Genomic DNA, 26,092 nt, shown 5'->3' with positions numbered 1-26,092 from the left:
TTCTCTCCTTCACAGTCAAGTTTCTTGAATGAGTTGTCTGCACACAGCGTCTCCATTGCCTTATCTCCAATTCTCTAGCCAGCCCGCTGTTGTCTAATCACTCCCCTGAGATGACTCTTGCAAAGTTACCAATGACCGGTTTCTACAGACAAACCCAATGGGCATTGTCAGGCCTCATCTTACTGAGCTGTTCTTGTGCATTCCCTCTGCTCCAGCTGCCCTGAGTTTTCATGACACTTCCCTCTCTGGGTATTTATCTGAAAGGCAAAAATGATTTATAACTGAACTCATGTAGCATATTCTAAGTCTTAATTTTGCAGAGACCATCTAAGTCATTTCTTTCAACTGATGTTCCCCATGACTCCAATATTTTACACCCTAAGAGCTTCTTTGGGTGACCCTTTGCAGTTTACAAAGTACTTTCATTCTACCACCTCCTCCTAGCTTCATAACATCTCTGCAGAACAGATATAGAAGGTATTGGTAACCTCATTTTACAGACAGTACATTTTCAGAAGGATTAAGTGATTTCCCATGTAGCATGGCTAGCAAGGGCCCAACCAAGGTGTCTGGTCACGCTGTCTGCCTCCCTCTCACATCCCACAGTGCTCAGAGCAACATAGACGTCCTTTCACATCATCACGCTGAAGTTGGCCTGCCTGAAACTTCCTGCCCTGGGCCCACTCAAGCCCTGGAGGGCGTCCTGACAGGCCTGTCCCTCTTCAGCAAGACAGCACGATTGCTCTTTGAAGGCGGCTGCTTTGCGTGCAAGCGCCCAGGGCTCTCCACCACCGCAGCACGCCTCCCAAACACCATATCAGAAAAGAGTCTGGGATTTGCCTTAGATGTAGAATTAGTCAGATTTGTCAGCATTTTATGTCACCTTTGATGCTCATAATGATTGTTTTATTTATAAATGCATATAAACAATATAACAGCAATATTGAAGAAAATTTTGCAAACAAAAAAAAAAAAAGGAAAGAAGAAAAAGAATAAAATCACCCTATTCCCATTACTCCAAAACAGTAACTGGATTTTTAAAATTATATTGTTTTCATATTTTTTAGTGTTTGCCAATAAACATTTTTATTTTATTTTATAAAAGCTTAAAATGCATAGGAAAAACTGTTCAAATCACAAATAGACCAACTTAAGAATTTTAACAAAGTGAGTGTGTGACCACCACTCAGGTCAAAAAATATGTCATTAATCGTACCCAGAGGCACCCTTGACTTCACGCCTCAGGCTAGTGGCCAGCCCCCTCTTCTCCAAAAGCACTCACTCTCTTGGCATATAGTATCATACATTAATTTTCCACGTTTACAATTTTATATAAATGAAATAACATAGTATACACTGGCTTATTTCACTAACAATTATGTTTATGAGATTTATCCATAGCATTGAAGTAGTAGTTCAAAGTGGTAGAGCAAACTTTTGGGTTCTCTCAAACTTTTGGGTTCCAGAACCACTTTACCCCTTGAAAATATTGAGGATTCCAAAGATCTTTTGCTTATGTAGATTATATGTGTTGATATTTACTATATTATAAATTGAAACAATTTAAAATAATGCATTTATTAATTTATTTTACAATAACAATAAACCCATTATGTGTAAAAATAAATAATGTTTTTAATGAATACACCAGGCCCCCTCTATCTGCATCTTTGCTTTCTGCAGTTGCAGTTACCTGCGATCCACCATGGTCTGAAATATTAAATGAAAGCTTTCAGAAATAAAAAATTCATAAGTTTTAAATAACTTTTATTATAAGATATTGCTATAATTGCACTCTTTATTATTAGTTATTTTTGTTAATATCTTACTGTGCCTAATTTATAAATTAAACTTTATCATAGGTATGTACGTATAGACAGTATATATAGGGTTTGATACTATCTGTGGTTTCAGGCATCCTTGGAACGTCTTAGGAACATATCTATTATATTTTTCAAAACAAAAAAAAATAAGAATAGTGTTGTTATATATTTTTGCAAATCTCTTTAGGACTTAGTAGAAGACCACTGTATTATATTAAACACCTGCTTTTTTATTCAATGTGTTGTAATAGTTTTGTTTTTTTTTTTTGGTTGAAATATATGAAGAAAATCAGGCCTCCCACAGATATATAGTTTAAAAAGGATTGAGTATTTTAATAGCCTTTTTAGAAAATTATATATTTTCTTCTCTGATACTATACCCAAACTCAACAAATGGTAATTTCTTAAAGGATACTTGAAATCTTTATTAGTGAAATTTTTATATTCTGTTACATTAAAATTTGTTGATCTGTTTTGTGCTTTGAATGAATATTTTAACATATACATGACTTTGTAACATGCATTTGAACATGCATGTAGCATGCATTGGAAATATTGGCTTCCTGAGTTAATTGTATCTCCCAATTGTTGACGTATTTCATCATGCAATATGGAAAAATCATGCTCAAGTCACCATGAATCTTATTAGGAAAATCTTTAGCTACTGGGAAACTGTCAAACTCACAAAAGCAGATAGATATATTTTCCAAAATTCTAATATTTGCTTGAAAGCTCAAATTTTATCTTTGGTAGTAAACATAGTCAGTTGTTTGATTTGAGATGACAGGTTCACTTTGCAAATTTTCATGAAGATATCTGCCAGATACTTTTGTCAATGACTATAATTTTGTCTACCAGTCATTCTTTCACATACAAATGATGTTCTGTGAGAGAGGCAGCTAGTTTACTCACAACCCTAACAATTAAGTGTTTTCGTTGAGACAACCACCACATTTTTTGGTATTCAGAAGTGCTGTACGCACACTTCCCATTTTATCATACAGACTATTAAAAGAAGTACATTCAAGGGTTGAGATTTAATAAAATTAATATTTTGGACTGCTTCTCAAGGACATTCTTAAGTGTAGACAGCTGTTTTTCTCTCCTGCAAATGACTTGATTTCTGCTAAGGTACTAGTTTTACCATTGCTTTTGAGCCATCAATGCAAATGTCAACACAGTGAGGAAAAAAGGGCAAAATGTCTTAGTATTTTGAATATAGTTTTGATTTCACAGGCCCTCTGAAAGGGTCTCAGGAACCCCTAGAGATTCATGGACCACATTCTGAGAACCATTATTATAAAGTATTCCATCTATAAATATATCATAATTTATTTATCCAGTCTATTATATAAAGGCTATTAATATTAAAGTCTATGTCTCCATCTAGTTGGATGACTTGAATAGTGGAACAAAGTCTTTTAAAATCTGTATAGCCTCTTCGATAAAATATCTATTCATGTCTTTTGCACATACTCTAGTGGGAAGTTTTGGTTTTTACTTGTTGAGTTTTAGGAGTTCTTCTTACATTCTAGATGTGAGTCCTTTGATGGATCTGTGGCTTGTAAATATTTTCGTCCAGACTGTAGTATGGGTTCTTGTAGAGCAAAATGTTAATGTTGATGAGGTCCTGTCCATCAGTTTTTCCTTTTATGGATGCTCTTAATGTAAAATTTAAGAACCCTTTGCCCAGCTCCAGATCCCATAGATTTTCTCCTAAAATATTTATAGCTTTATGTTTTACATTTAAGTCTATGGTTCATTTTGATTTAAATTTAGTATAACATGTGAGACTTAGGTTCATTTTGGGGGCTATGGATAGCCAATTGCTCCAACACCATTTGTTGAAAACCTGTTATCTTTATGTTCTAGTTTGATTACATTGTGATTAAAGAACACATTTTGCATGTTTTCATTTTTTTTTAATTCGTTGAGGTTTGTTTTATAGCCCAGGGTGTAGTTTATATACATGTTTGTGAGCAATTGAAAATAATGTGTATTATACTATTATTGGGTGAAGCTGACTACAAATGTGGCTTACCCAAACATTTTTTAGGATTCCATTTTGATTTTTCATTGTTTTGAGTATATCTCTTTGTGTAGCTTTTTTAGTTGTTGCTCTAGATATCACATTACATATGTATATGTAACTTATCAGAGTCTACTGGTATTGTCATGAAATATAAATATTACCTCCTTCCATTTATAATGTAATTATTTTAAATATTCCCTCTGTATCCATTTAGAATTACATCAGTGTCATAATTTTTGCTTTAACCATCACCAATAAATGAGAAGTCCTCAAGAGGAAAAGGAAAGTGTATTGCTTCTACCCATATTTTTGCTTGGTATATTCTTTATTCCTCCTTGATGTTTAAAGATTTTTTTCTTTTATCATTTATTTTCTGTTTAAGGAGCTTCCTTTAGCCATTCTTATAGGGTAGCTCTGGTGGTGACAAATGCTATTAATTTTTCTTTGACTGAGAATGTCTTGATTTGCCCTCAAATTCAAAAGGATATTTTTGCTGGCTATAGGACACTGGTTTGACAGTTCTTTATTTTAAGCACCTAAAAGAAATTATGCCACTTCTTTCTGACCTCCATGGTTTCTGATGAAAAAATTTACTGTCATTCAAATTCCTCTGTAAGTAAGGCATTATTGCTCTTTGCTGCTTTTAAGATTTTTATTTTGTCTTAGGTTTAAGAAGTCTGACTGTAATGTGTCTTGACACGGATTTCTATAGGTTTGTCCTTTGGGGATTTACTTAGGTTCTTGAGCTTGTAGATTTATGTCTTTTGTCAATTTGGATTTTTTTTTTTTGGCAGAGTCTCACTCTGTTGCCTGGGCTGGAGCGCAGCAGCGTCATCATAGCTCCCTGCAGCCTGTTTGAGTAATTTTTAAGCACCACCCTCTTTATCCTTTTTTTCTGGCATTCTGAGAACACAAATATTAGATCTTTCATTGTAGTCCCATAGGTCTCTAATGTTCCATTTTTTCCCCATTCTATTTTCTCTCTGTTCTTCAGAACGCTACTTGCTGTCGCTCTGTCTTCCCGTTCACTCATTCTTCCCTCTGTCTCTTGCATCTGCTGCTGAGCCCATCCAGTAAGGTTTTGTTTTTTTTTACTTCAGTTACAGCTTTTTTAGTTCTAAAATTTACACTTGGTTCTTTGTTACATTTTCTGTTTCTCTAATGAGACTTTCCATTTATTGGCTGCGGCCCCTAATTTTTTTTATTTGTTACAAGCATGTTGTTAATCAGTAGTTGTTGAAGCATGTGGGTGTTTTAAAATCTTGGTCAAATTGTTCTAGCATTTCTGTCATCTTGTTCTGTTGCATCTGTTAATTGTCTTCTTCTATTCAGTCTGAGATTTTCCTGGTTCTGGGTATGAGTCTATGTTTCGAGATTCTGGATCTTACTTTTTTAATTTCATAAATATTTGTTTACCAAGCAGGTTTATTTAGATAATTCATATGTCATACACTTCACCCATTCAAAGTAAACAATTCGGTGGTTTACAGTGCATATATAAACATGGCGCAACCACCACCATAGTCAATTTGTAACTTTTCATAACTCTTCAATTGTCACTCTTCTCTCCCTTGTCCGCTAGACCCAGGCAATCAGTAATACGCTTTCTCTCTTTATAGACATTTTATATACATGAAATCATATGATGTGTGGTCTTTTGAGATTAGCTTCTTTCACTTAGGATCATATTTTTAAGGTTTGTCCATGTCATAGCATGTGTCAACACTTCATTCTTTTTTGTGGCCAAATAATATGCCATTGTATGGATAGACCACGTTTTGTTTATCCATTCATCAGTTGATAAATATTGGGGTTGTTTACAACTTTAGGCTGTTAGGAATAATGCTGCTATAAGCATTCATGTACAAGTTTTTGATTGGACATAAATTTTTATCATGTGTATATACCTTGGAGTGGAATTTCTGGGTCAATGGTAACACTTTGTTTAATCATTTGACTAATTGCCAAACTATTTTCTAAAATTCTACTCCATTTTACATTCCCAGTAAAATGGATGAGAGTTTTAATTTATCCAAGCCTTCAGTAATACTTGTTATTATCTAAAGTTTTTATTCTAGCCACCCTACTTCGTTGCCTATTTCATTGATCCCATTGTGGATTTTATTTGCATTTCTCTAATGACAAATGATGACAACTATCTTTTTATCTATTAGTCATTTGAATATCTTCTCTGGAGAACATTTTATTCAGATTCTTCGTCTATTTTTAAGTTAGGCCATTAGGCTATTTTTCGTTTTTATTATTGATTTCTAAAGGTTCTTTATATATTCTATGCATAAGTCCCTTGTCAGATATATGATTTATAAATATTTTGTTCTATTCTGTTGGTTGTCTTTTTACTTTCATGACAGTGTCTTTTGAAGCACAAGGTTTTACTTTTGGTGAAGTTCAGTTTATCCTTTTTATTGTTGCTTATGCTTTTGGTGTCAACTCTAAATCTGACAAATCCCAAATCTGAGTTCGTGAAGATTTACTCCTAAGTTTTCTTCTAAGAATTTTATAGTTTTAGCTCTTATATTCAGGTCTTTGTTTCACTTTTGAGATAAGTTTTATATATGTTATGAGGTAAGGGTCTAACTTCATTCTTTTGCATGTGACTATTTGGATTCCTATCCTTCCCCATTGAATAATTTTGGCACTCTTGTATAAAATTGTCTATAAAATAACTAAAAGAGTGAAATTGGAATGTTCTTAACACAAAGAAATGATAAATGTCTGAGGTGGTGGGTACCCCAGTTACCTTGATTTGATTAATATACATCATTTGCCTATATCAAATATCACATGAACCCTATAAATATATACTACTATTATGTACCCATAATAATTTAAAATAAAAAATAAAAATTATCCATGGCCACGTGGTTTTATTTTGGGACTCTTAATTTTATTCTATTGGTCTTTATGTTTATCATATACCATTGCCATACTGCCTTGTTTACGATTGTTTTGTAGTAAGTTTTGAAATCAGGAAGTATGAATCTTTCTACTATTTTTTTATTTTTTAAAAAAAGATTGTTTTCACTTTTGGGGGTCCCTTGAAATTTTATATGGTCTTGAGGATTGGCTTTTCAATTTCTGCAAAAACTGGTCATTGGAATTTGATTGTGTTATTCTGTAGATTGCTTTGGATAGTATTAGCATTTTAACAATATGAAATCTTCTTATCAATGAACATGGGATGTCTTTCCATTAATTTAGGTCTTTTTAAATTTCTTTGAGCAATGTTTTGCAGTTTTCATTGTATAAATCTTTCACTTTCTAGGTTAAATTTCTTCCTAGGTATTTTATTCTTTAGGATGCTATCATAAATGAAATTGCTTTCTTAATTATTATTATTATTTGGATTGTTCCTTGCTGGTGTATAGGAACACAACTGATTTATGCATTTTGATCTTATACCCTGCAACTTTGTTTAATTCATTTATTAGTTCTAATAGTTCTTTTATGGATTATTTGGGATTTTCTCTATATAGAATCATGCCATCTAGAGATATTTTTTTCCTTCTTCCTTTTCAATTTGAATGGCTTTCATTTGTTTTTCTTGCCTAGTTGTCTAGTCTAGAACCTCCAGTACAATGTTGACTGGAAATATTGAGAGTGGATAGCCTTGTGTTGTTTCTGATGTCAGGGCAAAAGCAAGTAGTCTTTCACCACAAGTATGATGTTAGCTGTGGGTGTTTTGTAGTTGCCCTTTATGAGACTGAGAAAGCTGCTTTTTTTCCTAGGTGGTTGACATTTTTTGTCATGAAAGGATTTTACATTTTGTCAAATATTTTTCTGTGTATATTGAAATATGGTTTTTGTTGTCTATTCTATTGATGTACTGTATTACATTAGTTACTTTCAGATGTTTAACTCTGCATCACCAAGATAAACCTCACTTGGTCATAGTGTATAAATTTTTTACATCTTGCTGGATTCAGTTTGCTAGTATTTTGGTGAGGATTTTTGCATATATATGTAAATGTATATATGCAAATATATATTTATATATATAAAAGATATTGGTCTTTTATACTCTTCCTGTAATGTCTTTGGTTTTTATATCAGGGTAATAACTAATCTTGTAGAATATGTTGGGGAGTGTTCCCCCCTCTTCTAATTTTTGGATGAGTTGTGAAGAACTGGCATTAATTCTTCACTGAGTGTTTGGCAGGATCCAGCAGTGAAGCCATCTGGGGCTGGGATGGATTTTCCTTGTGGACAGGTTTTTCATTTGTTGGTTTGGTTTTACTAATTTCCTTTCTTTACTTGTTATTGGTATATTTTGATTATTAGTTTCTTCTTCAGTTAGTTTTAATAATTTGTGTCTTTCTAAGAATTTTCCATTTCATCTAAGCTATCCAATTTATTGGCATACAGTTGTTCATAGTATTTCTTTATAATCCTTTTTAAAAAAAATCTATAAGGTCAGTAGCAATGTCCTCTCTTCCATTTCTGATCCTTGTAATTTTATCCTTTTCTCTTTTTTCATGTTCAATTTAGCTAAAGGCTGCCACTTTTGTTGATCTTTCCAAATAACCAGATTTTGTTTTGGTTTCATTAATTTTGTCCATTGTTTTTCTATTCTGTAATTCATTACTTCCTGCTCTAATATTTATTATTTCCTTCATTCTGCTAGCTTTAGGTTTAGTTTGCTCTTTTCTGTTCCCAGTGCCCTAAGGTGGAAGATTCAGATATTGATTTAAGGTTTTTCTTCTTTTCTTAATATAAGCATTTACAGCTATAAATTCCTCTCCATGTTGTGCTTTAGTTATATCCCATATGTTTTGGTATGTTATGTCTTTGTTTTTACTCTCTAGTATTCTCTTTTGATTTCTTCTTTGATCCTTGGTTATTTGGGAGTGTGTTGTTCAATTTATACCTATTTTTTATTTTGCCAAGTTTCTTTCTGCCGGTTTCTAATTTTGTTCCGTTATGATCTGAGAACACACTTTGTATTATGTCTATCTTTTTAAATTTACTGAGGTTTATTTTATGGCCTCAGCTTCTCAGTCTCTTGTGCTATTTGAAAATTTGTAAGTATTTCAAGGGCCAGAAAGAAAAAGCATAAAACTCACCTCAGTGAGTTTTCTTTCTCTCTAGGATCTTGGTTCCTCAAATCTTAGCTCACTTGGTAGCTCTATCTTAAAGCAGATTGTTCGAATATAGATTTTTGTTGTTAATTTTGGGAGGAAAGTTGAACCCCAACAAGTGAGCTCATCAAAAATGAAAGTCGAGATAACCCATACACATGTATTTGCATGTGTTAGTATGAGTATATCAGTATAAGTGAAGTCTTTATTTACACGGTTGTGAATGATTGACCAACAAATCCTGAAACCATTATTTTCCCTGGCAATTGGTCAGCACAGAGAGAAGTTCTTATCTAAAATCACATCTTGGTACTGAGTGATTAACACTGTGGTGCTCAAAGGGTGGTGGTGCTCCCCAGGGATTCGGGGGTAGGGGGGTAGTCCCACATCTGAGAGATGTGGTGAGCATTGTGGAAGGGAAGGGCATGCCTTTAACCCTCGCTAGGGAGACGCAAAGATATAAAATATAACCAAAATGTTAAGAAAAAAAGAAAAAACATTTATCGAGTGTGGGGCAGGTGGGAGGGGAGGAGGGATGGGTATAGACATACATAGTGAGTGCGATGCGCACCGTCGGGGGATGGGCACGCTTGAAGCTCTGACTCGAGGGGGGAGGGGAGGCAAGGGCAATGTATGTAACCTTAACATTTGTACCCCGATAATATGCTGAAATAAAAAAAAGAAAGAAAAGAAAAGAAAAATCACATCTATCATTAAGCTGTGACTTGTTTCTCTCCAGGATTTTGTGTCATGTATAGAGAGCTACCGAAGAAGAGGACAGGAGCTATACGCATCTTTCTACAAAGACCATGTACAGGTAAGGAACAAAACATACCTCTTCTCTACACAATATGCTGGGATCCACCAGGAACTTGGAAAAACAATTGCAAGGACTTTGAATCTGAAAAAAAAATCACAGGGGCCTTCAGCTTAAGTAAAGAAAATGGTCATTAATGATTCAGTCGTGTTTGCATGACCTGCACCAGAGGCTTAGGGAGCAGGCCTGTGTCCATCCATTCAGCGGTGCATCCATCCACTCAGCAAATAGCTGTCAAGAGCCCGGGGAGCTCACTCCCTGCCGGGAGCTTGGGGCAAGCATGCAGACCGGGGCCTCACGCTCAGCTGACTTCACTGTGAAGGAAGGATATACACTAAAGGACCTCAGAAATAAATACACAATCATAACCTTTGAGGGGTGCTGCATGGGCAAAGCTGAGATACAATGAGCGATTATAATGGGGAGGAGTCTAATCTGGGCAGGTCGATGCCCTCCAAGGAAACGACCTCTAAGCTGAGAGCTGACGGAGGAGGGGAGTGCTTTGGCCGGGGGGAGCGTGTGTGAAGGTCCCGAGGCAGGGAAGGCTGGCTGTCACCAACTCGCTGGAGGAAGAAGGGACTGGGGGGACTGTGCTGAGAAGGGACAGGGTGAAGAGGAAGCAGAGGCCAGGGCAGACAGGGCTCGTGCCACGTTAGGGTTTGTGCATTTTGTCCCAAGTGCAGTGGGCTGTCACTGAGAAGGGCAGCCCTGGACACTGAAGACGCGTGTCTGGGCATGACTCCTGTACAGTCTAGGTGAGGGCTCTCCTGCTGGCCAGAGCCCTGTTTGCATCCCAGGTCTGCCCCGTCCTAGGCTTAGGCCTCAGAGTCCTCCTCTGCAAGGTGGGATCATACTTCCCAACGGTGAAGATTTAAGAGCAAGTGTGAGGCACAGGCTATGGGTGGTAGAGAATGGGTATACCGTGTGTGTCTGTGGAATGGCTAAGAAGTTAAATTTTAGTTGGTGATATTGTCATTAACAAAAAAATGTTTTGAAAGGTTGTTGATAATGGAATACAACATATAGTCTTAAACCCTGATTAATTATATTATTTACTGAGCAATTTGTCTAGTCCAAAGCCAGTTCAAGGTATATAAAATACAGAGATGATGATGATGCTTCTTTGCCTTGAAGATGCTTAAACTTTGATAGTGGAGGACAAAGAGTAAAGAAACACTGAGAAGACGTGCCGAGGCCCACACTGGGATGTTCTGCCACAGGAAAGGAGAGATGGGTGTAAGGAGCCGCTAGTATGCCTGGGATGGCAGCCTCGTTTGGGAGCCACGCCACGTCCCTGGGAAGAGGGCTCACTGGGCGTGCGGCCTGCGCCCCAGAAGCACACAGTCTAGCAGCACAGCCTCCTGGGCCCCCGCGTAACGGGAGCGGCGGCTCACGGCACGCGCGGCTGTGAGAGAGCAGGTTCGGGCTGCATGACACGTGCCCTTGGCCACTGTCGGAGGGTTCAGCACGTATGTCTGGCTTCTCCAGCTGCACAAGCTGCACAAGCTGCTCTTTGCTCAGTTTGGACGAGGGTTTTGCCGCGGGCACCTGCCCTGCCCAGTGCGCGGCGCAGCTGCGTAGGGTGCCTGGCTGGCTTATTTGGGTGTTACCTGTCTTACTGAACAGACCTTTGCATGTCAGTGCCCCACCACGCGGATTCACTGAGTTTATTCAGGACTAGGAGTGCAGCTGGCAAATTCACTTGCCATTGAATTTATCTCCCTCTCTCCTTGTGTAGAATTGCATCCTTTATTTATGGACACCTTCGTCACCATTGCATCAGCCGGGACAGAGGATGTTGTTTATCTAAACTTGCAAACTGACCAAGAGCGTGGCCATTTCTGTTCTTATGGTTAGAAGAGCCTGGGAGACATGGTGATGGCTAGGAGAGCTGTGCTCTGGGGCCTTTGTGAGTTTCTGCTGAAATGTGTGAGACGACAGGTTTACGCGGAAGGACGGGATCTGAGCAGAGGCTCCGAGCCCAGAAGGAAGGGTCCAGCCTCCTGGAATAGCAGCCTGTCTCATTGTCACCACTGGGGCTGACTGGGGCTCAGGGAGTGCTTCAGAAAGTTGTGCAGAGTTTTTCTGTTCATTGAGGTTTTTTTGAGAAAATCAGCATTTAGAGGCTAATCCACAAGGATACTTTCCAAGTGTTTAAATATTTAAGACAGATTGTTTTGATGTTTAAAAAATCCAGATATAATCACTGTCTGCCAGAGATAATGGGATCTGGAGAATTCACCCCACTTTTTTAAGGGGCAGTCTTTGCCGACACAAGCCCCCACTCCACTTTCAGAAAAGCCCAGCCAACACTTGGGACAGAAATCAAGTTTGTGAAATCTGGCTCCTCGCAGGTGCACCCAGTGTGGCCCTCCCCCCCCCCCCCCCCCGGGAGGCTGGTGGTGCTGAGGCCCAGAGCCCTGCCCGCGGGGCTGTCAGTAACAGGCCAGGCCAGGCTTCTCCACCCCAGCACTTCTCCCACAACTGAGAGGACACTGGAGAGGGCAGCAGCCCATGGCATGACCAGGTGACATTACCAAGTGCCCTGGAAATTAACCCATGCATGATTATATTCCATCATTTTATCAACAGCAAATTGTGCAACTCTGACACTTATGCAGCCAATTTCTCCTCACTCCAGAAGTACTGGCAAGGATAGTTGTCCTCCTCTGGCCCTGCTCAGATTCCCTTTGTCTTGTCTGAGTCATGGTCATTCTCCTCTCTGTCGTCCAGCTGCTCTTGTCCTGTCTGTTACATACTTAGGCCATCCTGTTCTCATATTGAATCTCTATCATAATTTACAAAAATGCTTCATCCTGCGTGCACAGCCTTTACTGAAGCTCCTTGTGAGATACCTGCCACCCAAGAAATGGCCTTTCTTTTAGTATGTGCGGGGCACTGTTCTACCCCACTCTCTTTTGGGCTTTCTGAGGCCCAATGTGCTTTTCCCATTTTTTGCTCAGTCTCTGCCTACTCGTTAAGTATCTGTCACAGCTCCCTCAGATGCCAGAATTGGAAACTCAACTCAGTCTGTCTTAGGCAATAAATAAAATGTTTTGTTTTACTGAAAAGTGTTGGGAAGAGCAAACTTCAGATAGTGTTCCCATGCACGTGTCCGTGCTCTGCTCCCTCCGCTGGGCTCCGGAGCGCACCTGTCAGCTGTCCCGCAGCACTCCCCCAGCTGGGATTAGTAGATCCAGGGGAAGTGTTCTCCCTAAAGAAGGGGTGGGGTCAACACTGCTGAGGCAACAGGGACTGGAAGTAGCGAAGGGCTGATTGTCAACGGAAAATCGAGTGTTGCTACCCAAGGGCTGCTGTCCAGTCCGAAATCATAGCTGCTCTTGACGTAGCAGAATCTCCGACTGAGTCTCAGGTGAGGCATTTGGCTCATTTGCAGTTAGAGCTGAGAGAGGACCTTACACTCTGCAGAAAGATGGGCGTTTCAGAACACCTTTGCAGGTGTGGGAACGCAGGGCTTTTGCTGTTTAGTCGTCTGACATCCTCTGACCTGGAGCCACATGTAACTCATTGTCTTGGGCAAAACCAACACTCCTCTCTCAGGGATCCCGCCACGGACACACATCTGTCTGGCTGCAGACAGCGTACGTGCCTTGCGAAGAAGACGTAGGTGGCTGTGCACCTCCGGGTTGCACAGGTGGAGCCTTGGGGTGGAAAGTTGCTTAATTTAAGGACTTTAGAGAAACAAAATAATCTTACTTTGAAATAATATAAGCTTTTTTCACACAATAGCACTGGCTACTTAAGCTGGGTAAGGCACAACATTAAGCTCTTGAAAATATTGAATCATTTAACCCTTCCATATGCATGTGTTTTATTGTTACGGCAATATCATTAGCCAAAGCTGACTAATGAGGAAGCTGAATTTCCCTCAGGTCAAACTGCTGGGGAATTGCAGAAACATGATGATCCAGGGCCAGATACCACAGACCACATGCTGGGCACTGCACCCCAGCCATGTTTTCATGGGAATGCCTCCTGGCTAGTTCTGAGGACAATTTGCCCATTTACAATGGCCCAGGTTCGCAGGACCTAGATCCAAAAGTCTTCCAGTATTTGCAGTAATGCCAGCAGAAACCATGAGCTCATAAAATGAAATAGCTCCCCAGCAAAGGCATCTAGCTCCCAAGCTCAAGGAAGGCTTTGGAATCCGACAGACTGGGTTTAAATATCAGCTTGGCCGCCTGTTGGTCTTTGGAGAAGCCACTTCTCTCCAGACTTAGTGTTTTCATGGGGATGATAGAAAACACTTCTGCATGGTGGCACCGGGTAGAGGGAATGAGCCAACGCAGGTGAGGGCTCAGCCTGATGCATGACCGTGAGTGTCATTTCTATTAATGTTGAGTTATGCTTCCTGCTTAACTAAGATATGCATTAGCTCTTTCATCTTTCTGTTTTCTGAAGAAATAAAATTAAAATTTAGAGCAAATGCCACTGAATATCTGAATAACTACAAAAGTTTACCCTGCAAAGTTGATTTACTGTCCAAACTGAACTGAAATGTTTCTTTGACAGATGATACATGAAACTTCAGTGTGGCCTATACAAGCAGTTTAGGGGTGTTGATGTATTAATATTTTTTATTGACCACATACTCCAACTGTGAGGACTTCATAGATATTAGGTGAAAGATTTCATTAATGTGAACAGTTTTAGCTTCTATGAACATTCTAGAACCTCTGGACATTCTAGAATCATAAGTATGTTAGGATTTGAAAGGCCCTAATGACAGGCCCTCTCATTTAATAGCTGGAGATTCTGAGGTCCAGAGGCAGGAATGACTTGCTCAAATCAGCCACTTGTCAGCAGGGCCACTAGTTCCACCTGTACTTCCAGCCCTGGCACCTGGAATAAGTGTGGTGTGTGAGCATCAGTTGTGAAGGGCAGGGACCGTGGGAAAATTCTGTGTCACTGATGGGTGGCTGCAGGGCCTTGGGGCCTGTGGTTCTGCCTGCTACCCAGCAGTCTCATGGCTCTGAAAGATGAAGGAAAGATGGTTTTCTTCTCCCCTAGCAGGGATTAAATGATTTCAAGCCTGAGAAACTTTCCTTCTCCTGGCCCTGTCCTTTTCTTTAGTGAGTACACTGAACGTCCTCAGGGTGCTCAGGGCTACCTAGAGCGGGTATATTTCTCAATCAATTAACGGAGACTTGGCCTGCTCACCCCAGGAAGTTAGGGGCCAGCCCCATGAGAAAAATGTGTCCAGAGGTGACATTGTGTTTCTGTTTCTCAGAGGCGGAAATGTGGCAACATCAAGGCAGCCAACGCCTGGGCCCGGATCCAGGAACAGCTTTTTGGGGAGCTGGGCTTGTGGGGCCAGGGGGCAGAAGCCACACCCAGTCCCCGGTGGGAGCTAGACTGGAGAGAGGGACCTGCCCGCATGAAGAAACGCATCAGACGCGTGCCTCCACTGCAGGCCCCAAGCCCCGGAGGCCGCAAGGTAAGAGTTCGGTGCAGCAAGACAGTGATGGTTACAGGCAGGCCCTGTGTAGGGAAGCAGCTCCTTAGCTTTCCCATCTTGTGTTGTTTGCATCAAGTAGGAGAGATGATGTATGCAGTTAAATCTAAGAGAGCCCCATAATTTATTCTTGATGTCATTTAACAGAAGAAAAGACTCACTAACCCTCCCAGACACCTAGAAGGGATGCTATAACTACAGCCTGAATGGATCGATAGATGAGTGAGTGAATGAATAAGTGGTTCATATATGTGCCACTGACCTAGTACCATGGTGCAATCCACGGAAGTCCAGTGGAATAATCTGGATAATCTGGACATATTTGGAAAGAGGCAGGGAATGGCCCTTGTCTGCTTGTACACATTTTTGTCTTTGAGTGCAACCCACACTGCTACGAGCATCATTGCACAAGCAAATCCTATAATAAGTTTTACAATGCAAATGCATTGAACTCACCCATTTCTGCAAGTTTGGGCCTGGGGAGTGACCCACTCATGGAAGCTGTACTAGCTTCCCGAACAACAGCATCTGGGGCGTCCCTAGAAGTTTGCCGTAATGAAGCTCGAGCTGTGTCTTCAAACTCACATTTTTCCCATCAAAAAGGATGGACCAGTTGGATTTACTTGGGAGTAGACATAGAAAAATCTGTTAATACTTTTCATGTCATCATTGAATAATCATGATTTAAAATATTCTAAAATATTCTGAACACTGGAATGTTGGGTATTTCCTTCTGGCTTCATCCAAAGATACAATGTTGAGTTTACTTCTAGTCTGTAACCTCAGCATGTTTTAACCTTTATAAAACCTAATAGAAATTATATTTCTAGACATTTGTATTTTTTTATGTATTGTCAATAAACACTTGGTAGTATGTAGCCGTTTTCCCTCAAAATGCTCTTAGGAATTAGAGACAGGAAAAATCTGTAGCCTGCTCACCGTGCCGGTGACAAAGCCGGAGACTGGCTGCAAAACCTGCTCTCTGGTGCAGCAGGCTGTCCAGCCCAGGGCTCCCCCGTCCCCTCTCCAGGTGGCCCCACACAGACATCCAGGATGCCATTTAATCCCATCTTGGCATCATCTTTGGTAATTACTGTAAGTCTTACTTAATGGAAGACTGTGGGTTTTTTCCCCTTTGACTCAGGAACATTAATACTTGCATTTTATAGTGGTCCTTTAGGATTTAGCATTTCTCTGCCCTTGAATGTGAGTCTTGAGTAATTTGAAGGGGTCACATGTATGTGTGTGCTTGTGAATCTGTGCGTGACGGGGGGTGGGGGTTGTATGTGTAGTATCCAGGATTTAATTTTTCTTTTCTCTGGTCTTGTTTCAGGAGATCCAAGACAAAAATGGTGATATTTCTCAAATGAATGCTGAAAACCAAGGTATTCAGTTTATCTAATTTTTCTTTAATAATTAAGCCAATTATTGATTTTATGTAATTTCTCACTAAAGATATTAAATTAATATTTTGGGAGAAGAAAATGCTGCAAGTCTAGAATAGGCAGCAATAAGACTCTTTTCATTACTGTGTTTCCAGACCAAAGAGGATTCCAGACGTAGACACTTATATTAAGGTTTCACCAATAAGAATTTTTTAGAGGAGACCATCTTATTAATTTTCTCTGTCCAGACCTTAAAAATATCCCCAAATAATTCAAATACATATTCAGTAAGTGACCAAAAACAGAGGAAGACAATAAAATGTTTTAGAATAAAAATATATGGAATAAGTAGTACTATTTATATTGAATTCTATAATTATGAAAATTATGGATACAATCATTATTATTTTCCAAATTTGAAGAAAATCCTTAGAGTCATTTTTGATGTTCATACTTACTTTTTATTTGTATAATTATCATGAAGAAATTTGGTTAAGTTGCTTTGCTAAAAATACGGGGTTTATTTTCAGAGGTCCTTTTGTCACGAACACATCTAAACACACGCATATACATACTGTGTGTGTGTGTGTGTGTGTGTATAATTTTGTGTTTTTCCACCAAAGACTGCCTTTGGGTTTGAACACTCTCTGTGAGTTTCACTGCAGCCCAGGCCCCAGCCAGTGTCTTCTCCTCAGCCCGGTGACAACTTCTGAGTGCTGATCCAGCTTGTCCCATACACTGCCTGAGTAACTGAGTTTGCACTGAGCTTACTACCTTGCTGGTCTACAGTAACACAAGCCCAGAAGTGAGAATCTTGGGCTCTGATCTCAGGGTGGTTTGGAGGTCCCGTTGTGGTGCAGAACACAGGATGACGCTGTGATGCCTCCTTGCCCTTCCTCTCCACCCTGAGCCCTACAGTGCTAACATCAGAACGTTCGCCTGCCTGATCCGCAGCTTGGAGGTGGTGGTGCGGGGAGTACAGTGGTGGAAAGTATGTTCTGATTTCCTGTGGACTGTGGCCAGCGGCTTCTGTGTCCTCTCATTTCCCAACATGCAGAGCCCCTGGGTGCCTGTGATCCTGGGCCTCCTAAGTGTTTCCGGCATGCGCCCTGTCTGGGGAGCTTAGCCAAGGGGAGGGAAGGATCTGTGGCTCTTCACCCTGCCTTTTCTCAGAGCCTGTTCCTCTAGGACTGTTCTCTTGTGTGGGAAAAAGTCTATGAGGGTTTGCTGTGAGCAGCAGAGACTTTGATTCACCCAGATGTGGGACTCCCAGGTGGGGAGGAGGTCAGGCTTCTTAGCACAAAGAAAATGGGCATAACCTACTGGCTTTGCAGTCATGAGTAACATGCATGCTCCAGGCAGACAGAGGCTCAGGACAGGTAGTGGAGGTGCACCATCCAGGAATCTGCATAGTTATGTGCTTAGGTTGGACCCGTGTGCCCCTGCCCAGAAGCATATCTGTAGGAAACAAATCTAGACGTGCACTCAGATGATTGCAGTGCAGTAGTCATGAAACAGAAACCATCTGCAACTTTGAAAAATAGGAGATGGATTAAGGGATTATGAAATTGCCATATAATAGATATTACACAGTCAATTAAGTTGTTCCAAGAACTTTTAATGGAATGGGAAAATGCTCATGATGTAATTTTGATTGAAAAAAATATTAGAGAAGAAAAACTGTAAGTGCACTATTGTTCTTACCATGTCAAAAACTTATGTGTGTTTATGCACATATATGTCCAGAAAAGATGTTGAAAGTAAATCAAGCAGATTGTAAACAGTGGAGCCAAACAGCCAAGAGATTAACAGACCAGACTCTGGACTCAGAGAAACTTTGTTCAGATTCTGCCTCCAGATCTTAGTGGCCATATGACCTAAGCCTTTTTCAATCTTTTCATTTGTCAAGTGAGGATGAAATGGTATCTACAACCTCGGTAGAACTAGATGGGGAAAAAATGTCATCACAAGTATCTGGCACGGAGAAAGGGCTTACTAAATGGGAACTGCTCTTGTTAGCACTGTTTCTGGGTGGTATTTGTTTTATTTCTCACAACTTCATGGCTTTTCTAAGTTTTTTACAAGAGGAAGATATTATTTCTATAATTAGCAAAACAACAAACTCTTAAAAGCAGGAACAAAGTGAAATTCAGAGAAAGCAAATCCTGACGGGCCTCCAGGGAGCTGCTTTACTGACTAGCGAGGGTGAGTTTTGCAGAGTTGCCTGGTGGCCACTGGAGAACTGCAGGGGAGCCGGGCCTGGCACACCTGGCCCTCCGGATGAATCAACTGGAAAGTGTGTTGGCCACACCCCAGAGTAGGTCAGATGGGTGGTGTCCATTTCTGGAATCAGTGGAGGGGCATGGTGAGAGATCCACACTGTTCACTTCTGCCCTGGAAACTTGCAGTTCCTGCCGGTGGCGTAAGCCCATGCAGAACACCAGCCCTCACCATGTCAGGTGGCTCACACCAAAGCCACATGTCTCTGTATTCTGCTGCAGATAAGTTGACACCAGAGGAAGCTGAGAGTGAGCCCGACGAGGTGGCCGTGGACTGCACTCAGCTGACGTTCTTCCCTGCCTTACATGAAAGTCTGCACTCAGAGGATTTCTTGGAGCTGTGTCAGGAAAGACAAGTTATTTTGCAAGAGCTTCATTATCAAGAAAAGGTAATAACACCCATCACGATTATTCTTTAAGATTGTCAGATAGGAGAGAACCAAGCTTTCTTCACTCACCTGGGAAGTGGCATCTTTATTTGATAAACACTGTCAACTAAATAATCAATGAGCAAAAGGGATAGGTTCCTAAATTTGCAGGCCCAGGACAAAGGTGCAGATGGAAGCCTATATGTGCTATGTCAAAATATTTAAAAGGTACAAAACAAGCTAAGAAATTATTAATTAAATATGCTCTAACTTCCTACCTTGACCTTCATAACAACCTGAGAGGCCAGTTTCAAGCTGAGAATTCTTGACCTTCTTGTAGTTCAGTCCCTTGCCTCCTGCCTGCAACCTGACCACCCGAGAGGGCCCCCACCTTGAGGAGCCCTAGGTGCATACCCCAGCCCTTATGTCCAAACTGTCTCCACATCTTGGTCTCCCCTTGGCTACCACTCAGGCTTAGGGATAAGCACAGTTGTAGAACTGTCAGCTTCCAAAAGGGTGGTCTTGGAAATGAAGTGTGCACAGGCCCAGAGGTAGGCTGGGGACCAGGTGGGGACCAGGTGGCAGGAAAATCCAGGGTCCTGGGTACCTAGAGATGGGTTGGGGAAGCCCTGGCTCTCAGCGTGTATGTCCTCTTGGCATAACTAGAGGAGCCTCTCTAGAGAAGGGGACTCAGAGGGGCCTTTCTAGAGAAAAGGACCCGGAGAATGGCCCTTTTACCAAAGTCTAAGAATGACATGGAAGATGAAGCATATGCCTTAGAGTGAAACCAACCTGAGTTAAAATCCCAACTTGGCCACATATTAAATAGCCGCCTAACCTTTGGAATGGAGCCTAGTTTTCCTGTCATTAATATGGAGCTTGCAGTAACTGTTTGATACCATCTGGTTAGGCTTCAGTGCGGCAGTGGAGGAAGTACCGAGGCCCGGTCGGACCCAGGCACCTGTGAGGTGCTCATTAAAGACTAGTTTTCTTCCCTTTCCAAAGGTTGAGTGGTTTAAGGGCTGGTGGGCCTCACAGTCTCATGGGTGGACTGGGCTTTTCAGTTGGGATGTAGGTGAAGGAGATGCCCCAGCAAAACAGAGGGGCAAGCAGGGCAGGGCCAGCAGGCCATGTGGGGGCACACAGGGATGAGCACATGAGAGCAGAGGACTGGTCTGGGCCCAGGGTGGGAGAGAGTGGTCCTGACCCAAGGCCTGCCGAGGGAGCAGCCTGGGTTTCCAGGGGCAGGAAACCAGCTCAGAGGGCCCAGGATGGGCATGAGCAAATGGCAGACCCTGAAGCCTGTCCTTTCCAGGGGTCTGTTAAACTGGGATTTCCCTTTCCAGGGGTTGGATTAGGAGGGCTGGCCTGAAGTGCACAGGCCAGATGGACTGCTGCAAAACTTTCAGTAAATTGCTTTGCTGCATTCAGATTTGGGCAACAGTTCAAGCAACGCAGTCCCAGAGCAAAGCCATCCTTCTTATACCTGCGCAAGCAGTGTCCAGACACAGAGCACATTTCCAGGTGCTCGTCTACCTGCACACTTGACCCCTGCAGCAAGTCTCTGGAGTCGATCTTGGCTGCTCCTACTCTGGCACCTGGAGAGCTGGTCTCTCTCTCCCTGCTGTCTCTGCTGCCCCTGAGTCACCTCCTGCATTGCTGCTGGCACGCAGAGTTACTGTCTACACTCCCCCGTCTGCCTCTGTCCTGCTTGTGCCCCTGCTCGCAGGAGGGACCCTAGAGGCCTAACTTCAGGTGTGCCTGGAGCAGCCGGTCGGTAAACTCTGATGAATGAAGCCTTGTTACATTCATGTGCATTTTACTTTGATTATGGAAGTATTATATGTCTATTGTGTGAAATTTTTAAAAATGGCTATTAAATATATATGTAACAGTGTATTCATGATATCTAGTTACCGAGGACAAACAGTGGATAATGGCTGGGATATATCAATATATTAACATGTTCAAGTAAGTGAGTGGCTATTTAGTTATAAAAACAGTTATAAAAACAGCTAAGAAATCTTTGCTTTCTTTCTATGATAACTTTTCTTTGCCTTTTGCCCTTGAAGGATTATATAAAGTAACCGTTCTCATCCGGGGACAACTTTACCCCCCCGGGGACAATGTCTGGAGACATTTTTAGTTGTCACGGCTGGGTGGTGCTACTGGTATCTAGTGGGCAAGGGCCGGGGGCGCCGCCGGGCCCCCTGCAACGTGTGTGGGGCCAGGCTGAGAAATGCCGCCGTCAGGGCCTAGCCACCCTGTGCTGGTAGGAAAGGAAAGACTGGGTTATGTGGTGTCTCCGTGTTGGTTCTTTTCATTGCCGTGATGAGGAGAACAAGGACAATACTTTATTTTAGGTTCCTGTCTTTGGCAGAGCAAATCACTGCACACATCGTGATTTAAGACAACACACATTTATTATCTCAAAAGTCCAGGCAAAACGGGGCCTGCTGGTTTTCTCCTGGAGTCTCAGAGGCTGAACCAAGGCGGTGGCAGGGCTGCGTTCTTGCCAGAGGCCCTGGGTGAGTGTCGGCTCCCAGGAGCCAGAGACTGGACAGCTACACGGTGAATCTTGACATTAGGTGGACACTTATTCCTTGCATGAGTTGTTTTGATCCGTTTCCTTGGGTTGAGCTGTTGCTTCTGGTTTAACGGTGAACTGTGGGAAAGGCTAGGCCCCAAGCTGGCCTGAGCTGCCGTGGTCAGTGGAGCTGAAGCGGCAGGCGGCTGTTCCCCGAGACACAGGCCGGGCGGGAAGCAGGGGCGGAGGCTGCAGGCGGCTCGGGCTCAGCCCCAGCGGCCCCCAGGTCTCCCTCTGCTGCTCGCAGGCCCAGCGCCCGGGTGGGGAGCGGGGGCCCCCCTGAGCCTCATGTGCTCTGTCCCTAGGACGGGCTACGCCCCTTGTCTCGGTAGTTTGATCTCGAGCTAGCTGTCGAGCACCGTGTGTCCCTGCCTGGTGCTCCGCAGCCCGTGAGGAGGGAGGGCCCAGTGGCCCGTGTCTGCTGGCAGCTACTCCTGCGGCTGTTGCTGCCGTTGTGATGGCACCTCAGGGTCTGCCTCACACTTCACGATGCAAGAAAGAGCACTGTGAGAACCGGGCACCTACGACATGGCCCTGAGGAGGTGGGAAAGGGCCCTGTCCGTGAAACGGTGAAGCCGCTGTTTAGGCTAACGGTCCTGTGTTGGGACTGAGTGGTGAGTGCTTGGGCAGAATGGGAGCTGCCGGGCGCCTGAATGGGTCTGGGGGCTCCACCAGGTTGGTGGAGGATGAGGCAGAGGGCCGTAGTGGAGCCCACCAGAGACCTGACCAGCTGCGATGGGGCCCCTCTCAGAGTTCCAACACTCACCACAAAATGCAAGATTTTGTGAGGAAGAGGGAAGTCAGGCCGGCTTGGGGACTAGCCTTTCCCATAATTCACTATTAAACCAGAAGCAACAGCTCGACCCAAGGAAACGAATCAAAACAACTCATTTGTGAGGAAGAGGGAAGTCACTGGGATTGGGGCCTAGGCTGACGTGCAGTGAAACCAGCGAGGCTGCTGCATTGAAAGCACACTGCAGGGAGGACACGAGGACACAGGCCGGAGGGATCACGAGGACCTGGACATCCTAGGGCCGAGGAACATGGTTCTGTCTAGACAGGAGAGCTCGGCAGGGGAGGCCTGGCCGGGGGTGGGGCATGTGGGGCCTCCAAGGCCTGGCCGGGGGTGGGGCATGTGGGGCCTCAATGGCCTGGCTGGGGGTGGGGCATGTGGGGCCTCTGAGGCCTGGCCAGGGGTGGGGCATATGGGGCCTCAATGGCCTGGCTGGGGGTGGGGCATGTGGGGCCTCCATGGCCTGGCTGGGGGTGGGGCATGTGGGGCCTCCATGGCCTGGCTGGGGGTGGGGCATGTGAGGCCTCAGAGGCCTGGCCGGGGGTGGGGCATGTGGGGCCTCTGAGGCCTGCCGGGGGTGGGGCATATGGGGCCTCCGAGGCCTGGCTGGGGGTGGGGCATGTGGGGCCTCCATGGCCTGGCCGGGGGTGGGGCATATGGGGCCTCCAAGGCCTGGCCGGGGGTGGGGCATATGGGGCCTCCAAGGCCTGGCTGGGGGTGGGGCATGTGGGGCCTCCATGGCCTGGCCGGGGGTGGGGCATATGGGGCCTCCAAGGCCTGGCCAGGGGTGGGGCATGTGGGGCCTCCAAAGGCCTGGCCAGGGGTGGGGCATATGGGGCCTCCAAGGCCTGGCCAGGGGTGGGGCATGTGGGGCCTCCAAAGGCCTGGCCGGGGGTGGGGCATGTGGGGCCTCCAAAGGCCTGGCCGGGGGTGGGGCATGTGGGGCCTCCAAGGCCTGGCTGGGGGTGGGGCATGTGGGGCCTCCAAAGGCCTGGCCAGGGGTGGGGCATGTGGGGCCTCCAAGGCCTGGCCGGGGGTGGGGCATGTGGGGCCTCCAAGGCCTGGCTGGGGGTGGGGCATGTGGGGCCTCCAAGGCCTGGCCGGGGGTGGGGCATGTGGGGCCTCAATGGCCTGGCTGGGGGTGGGGCATGTGGGGCCTCTGAGGCCTGGCCAGGGGTGGGGCATATGGGGCCTCCAAGGCCTGGCTGGGGGTGGGGCATGTGGGGCCTCCATGGCCTGGCTGGGGGTGGGGCATGTGAGGCCTCGGAGGCCTGGCCGGGGGTGGGGCATGTGGGGCCTCTGAGGCCTGCCGGGGGTGGGGCATATGGGGCCTCCAAGGCCTGGCCGGGGGTGGGGCATGTGGGGCCTCCAAGGCCTGGCTGGGGGTGGGGCATATGGGGCCTCTGAGGCCTGGCTGGGGGTGGGGCATGTGGGGCCTCTGAGGCCTGGCCGGGGGTGGGCATGTGGGGCTGCCAAGGCCTGGCCCTGCTCCTGCTCCTCCCCACGCCTCCCCCAGCCAGGGCCACACAGCCCCCTCTGCCCGCCACTCACAGCCTGGACACCCTTCTGCGTGAGCCTGTCCCCGGGGCGCTCCCCGCCCCCTGCACGGCTGGCGGCCCGTCCCTTGGGCCTCATCCAGCACCCTTACCACAGGCCTGTGATTATTTTTGAGGACTGCCTATGACTTCTTTAAAGGCAGGGACAGGCTTGGGTTCATCCTTGCCTCTCCATTCCCCACATGCAGGGCATATGTTCTGGAAGGATCTGCTGAAATGGAGGGCCCAGCCTGAAGGCAGTCTGCCTGAGTCCGGCAGTCCCCACGGGGAGCCAGCCAGGTGTGCCTGAGGCGCCGTGTGGGGGCTCCGGGAGGGCCAGCCTGCCCGCAGCCACGATCTGGGCCGAGCTCAGGGCTGGCGTGCCCTGGGGCAGGAGGGCCATGGCTACACTGGGGCAGGCTGCTGTGGCAGATCTAGCACTGCCACCATGGAGGTGTTGCTGCTATTAGCAAAAATGCCAATAGCTGGATGTCACACCCTTCCTTTGTGTGCTTTTCATATGATGTCTCATCTAACCTCACGGTGGCCCTGTGAGGGAGGCTTTATCACTTCTGTTGTAAAGGTGGCAAAAGCAGTGCCCAGGGTGCTGCTGGCTGGGATTGCTGGGGTTTGAACTAAGAGCTCTCCTACTCGCAGTTCAGGTGGTTGGTCCTCTCTCTCTACTGCCTCCCAGCTCTCGGTGTTGGGCAAGTTACACAAACTCTCCATCGCCCTGTCCCTTGGCCTCTTGCCCCTACTGGGCTTGGAGCTATGGCCCCAGGCCAATGTGCTTCCTCTGTAGGAGTCTGGATAATGCTAGTGCAGGCAGCCTCCAGGTCCCTCACCAACACCGCAGCCCGCCAAACACACGCCAGCCTGCCCTCCTGCCTTAGCCCTGGCCCACTTAGGCATTTTTTCAAGGACAGGAACTGGGAGCTGAGCAGGGAAGGATGGGTACACTGACCTTTGAACCTTGAACATGTTCAAGCAAATATGCAGACGATTTGCCCAAGGCAGGTGTGTGCGTGTGCATGTGCGCATGTGTTTGCAGGGGATACCTCTGCATTCACACCACTGGCCTGTGTGGAGGCATTTTGTAGCAAGCATTAGTTGTAACCTGGGACTTCCCCTAACTCAGATGTCACCATGAGACCTGTGGGCCTTCTGCTTTTTCTCAATTTCTAAGTGAAGCAGGCCCAGGGCAGGGGTGTGGCCAATGTGTGTCCATGCTCTGACAGCAGGGTCCTGGCTCCTCTCCTGCCATGTCAGAAGCGCTTGCTATTACGGCTTTTGTTATATATTCAGCCCAGGAATGTTCCAGGGCATAACTACTTTCCAGGCGTCCAGGGGCTCGGCCCTGGCAGAGGTCTCTGGAGCTACAGGCGCAGTCCTGCCCTGGGGAAAGCTGGAAGGCCTGGGGCTCCAGGGTGGCCACAGATTAACTCATTTCTTTGTGTGAACATAAGCGTTCTGCTACCCGGGACGGTAATTATTCAATTGTTCCGTGCCACCATTGCATCATTGATTAATGATTCCCAAGACCACAAACTCATTTCTCTGCAAACAGCTCTGACATGAGGAATGATTGATTTAATGTATGTTAATTATGGGCCCATGTCAGTTACCACATGGTTGGGGGCGGTCCCTTGTAACCCTCCATGCTGTTTCCAGACCCCATCCAGAGTCAGAACTCAAGTGATGGCTTGTTTTTTGCTGTTGTTCTCTTTGATTGCATGAAAAATTAAACATTGGACAGTTTTTCATACAAACTCAATATAAATATGAGTTTGACCCTGGTATGATAGAAACAACTAGCTCAAATAGAGATATTTTTGTTCTTGACAGCAAAGTATGGTGTCTCCCACAAACTCTTTGCAGGTATTTTTAACTGAGGCTGT

At 44.6% G+C, this 26,092-nt stretch overlaps 1 protein-coding gene across 4 annotated transcripts in view; it reads left to right on the top strand.

Annotated features, from left to right (window-relative positions):
- The window catches only part of LOC105860094 (WD repeat- and FYVE domain-containing protein 4), a 305,642-nt gene that overhangs the window by 186,125 nt on the left and 93,425 nt on the right, over nt 1-26,092 (top strand). For 3 of the 4 annotated variants that reach the window (XM_076010311.1, XM_012744548.3, XM_012744549.2), the window contains exons 40-43: nt 9,694-9,771; nt 15,023-15,229; nt 16,581-16,632; nt 19,134-19,300. In XM_076010311.1, coding sequence (XP_075866426.1) covers nt 9,694-9,771; nt 15,023-15,229; nt 16,581-16,632; nt 19,134-19,300 — 504 coding nt within the window. Of the gene's footprint in view, nt 1-9,693; nt 9,772-15,022; nt 15,230-16,580; nt 16,633-19,133; nt 19,301-20,710; nt 21,638-26,092 lie in introns of those variants that run through there. The other variant, XM_076010312.1, reaches the window with a different exon arrangement.

Source organism: Microcebus murinus, chromosome 14 (assembly GCF_040939455.1).
Source record: "Microcebus murinus isolate Inina chromosome 14, M.murinus_Inina_mat1.0, whole genome shotgun sequence".
NCBI lineage: Eukaryota > Metazoa > Chordata > Mammalia > Primates > Cheirogaleidae > Microcebus > Microcebus murinus.
This window is presented reverse-complemented; position numbering and strand designations above follow the sequence as displayed.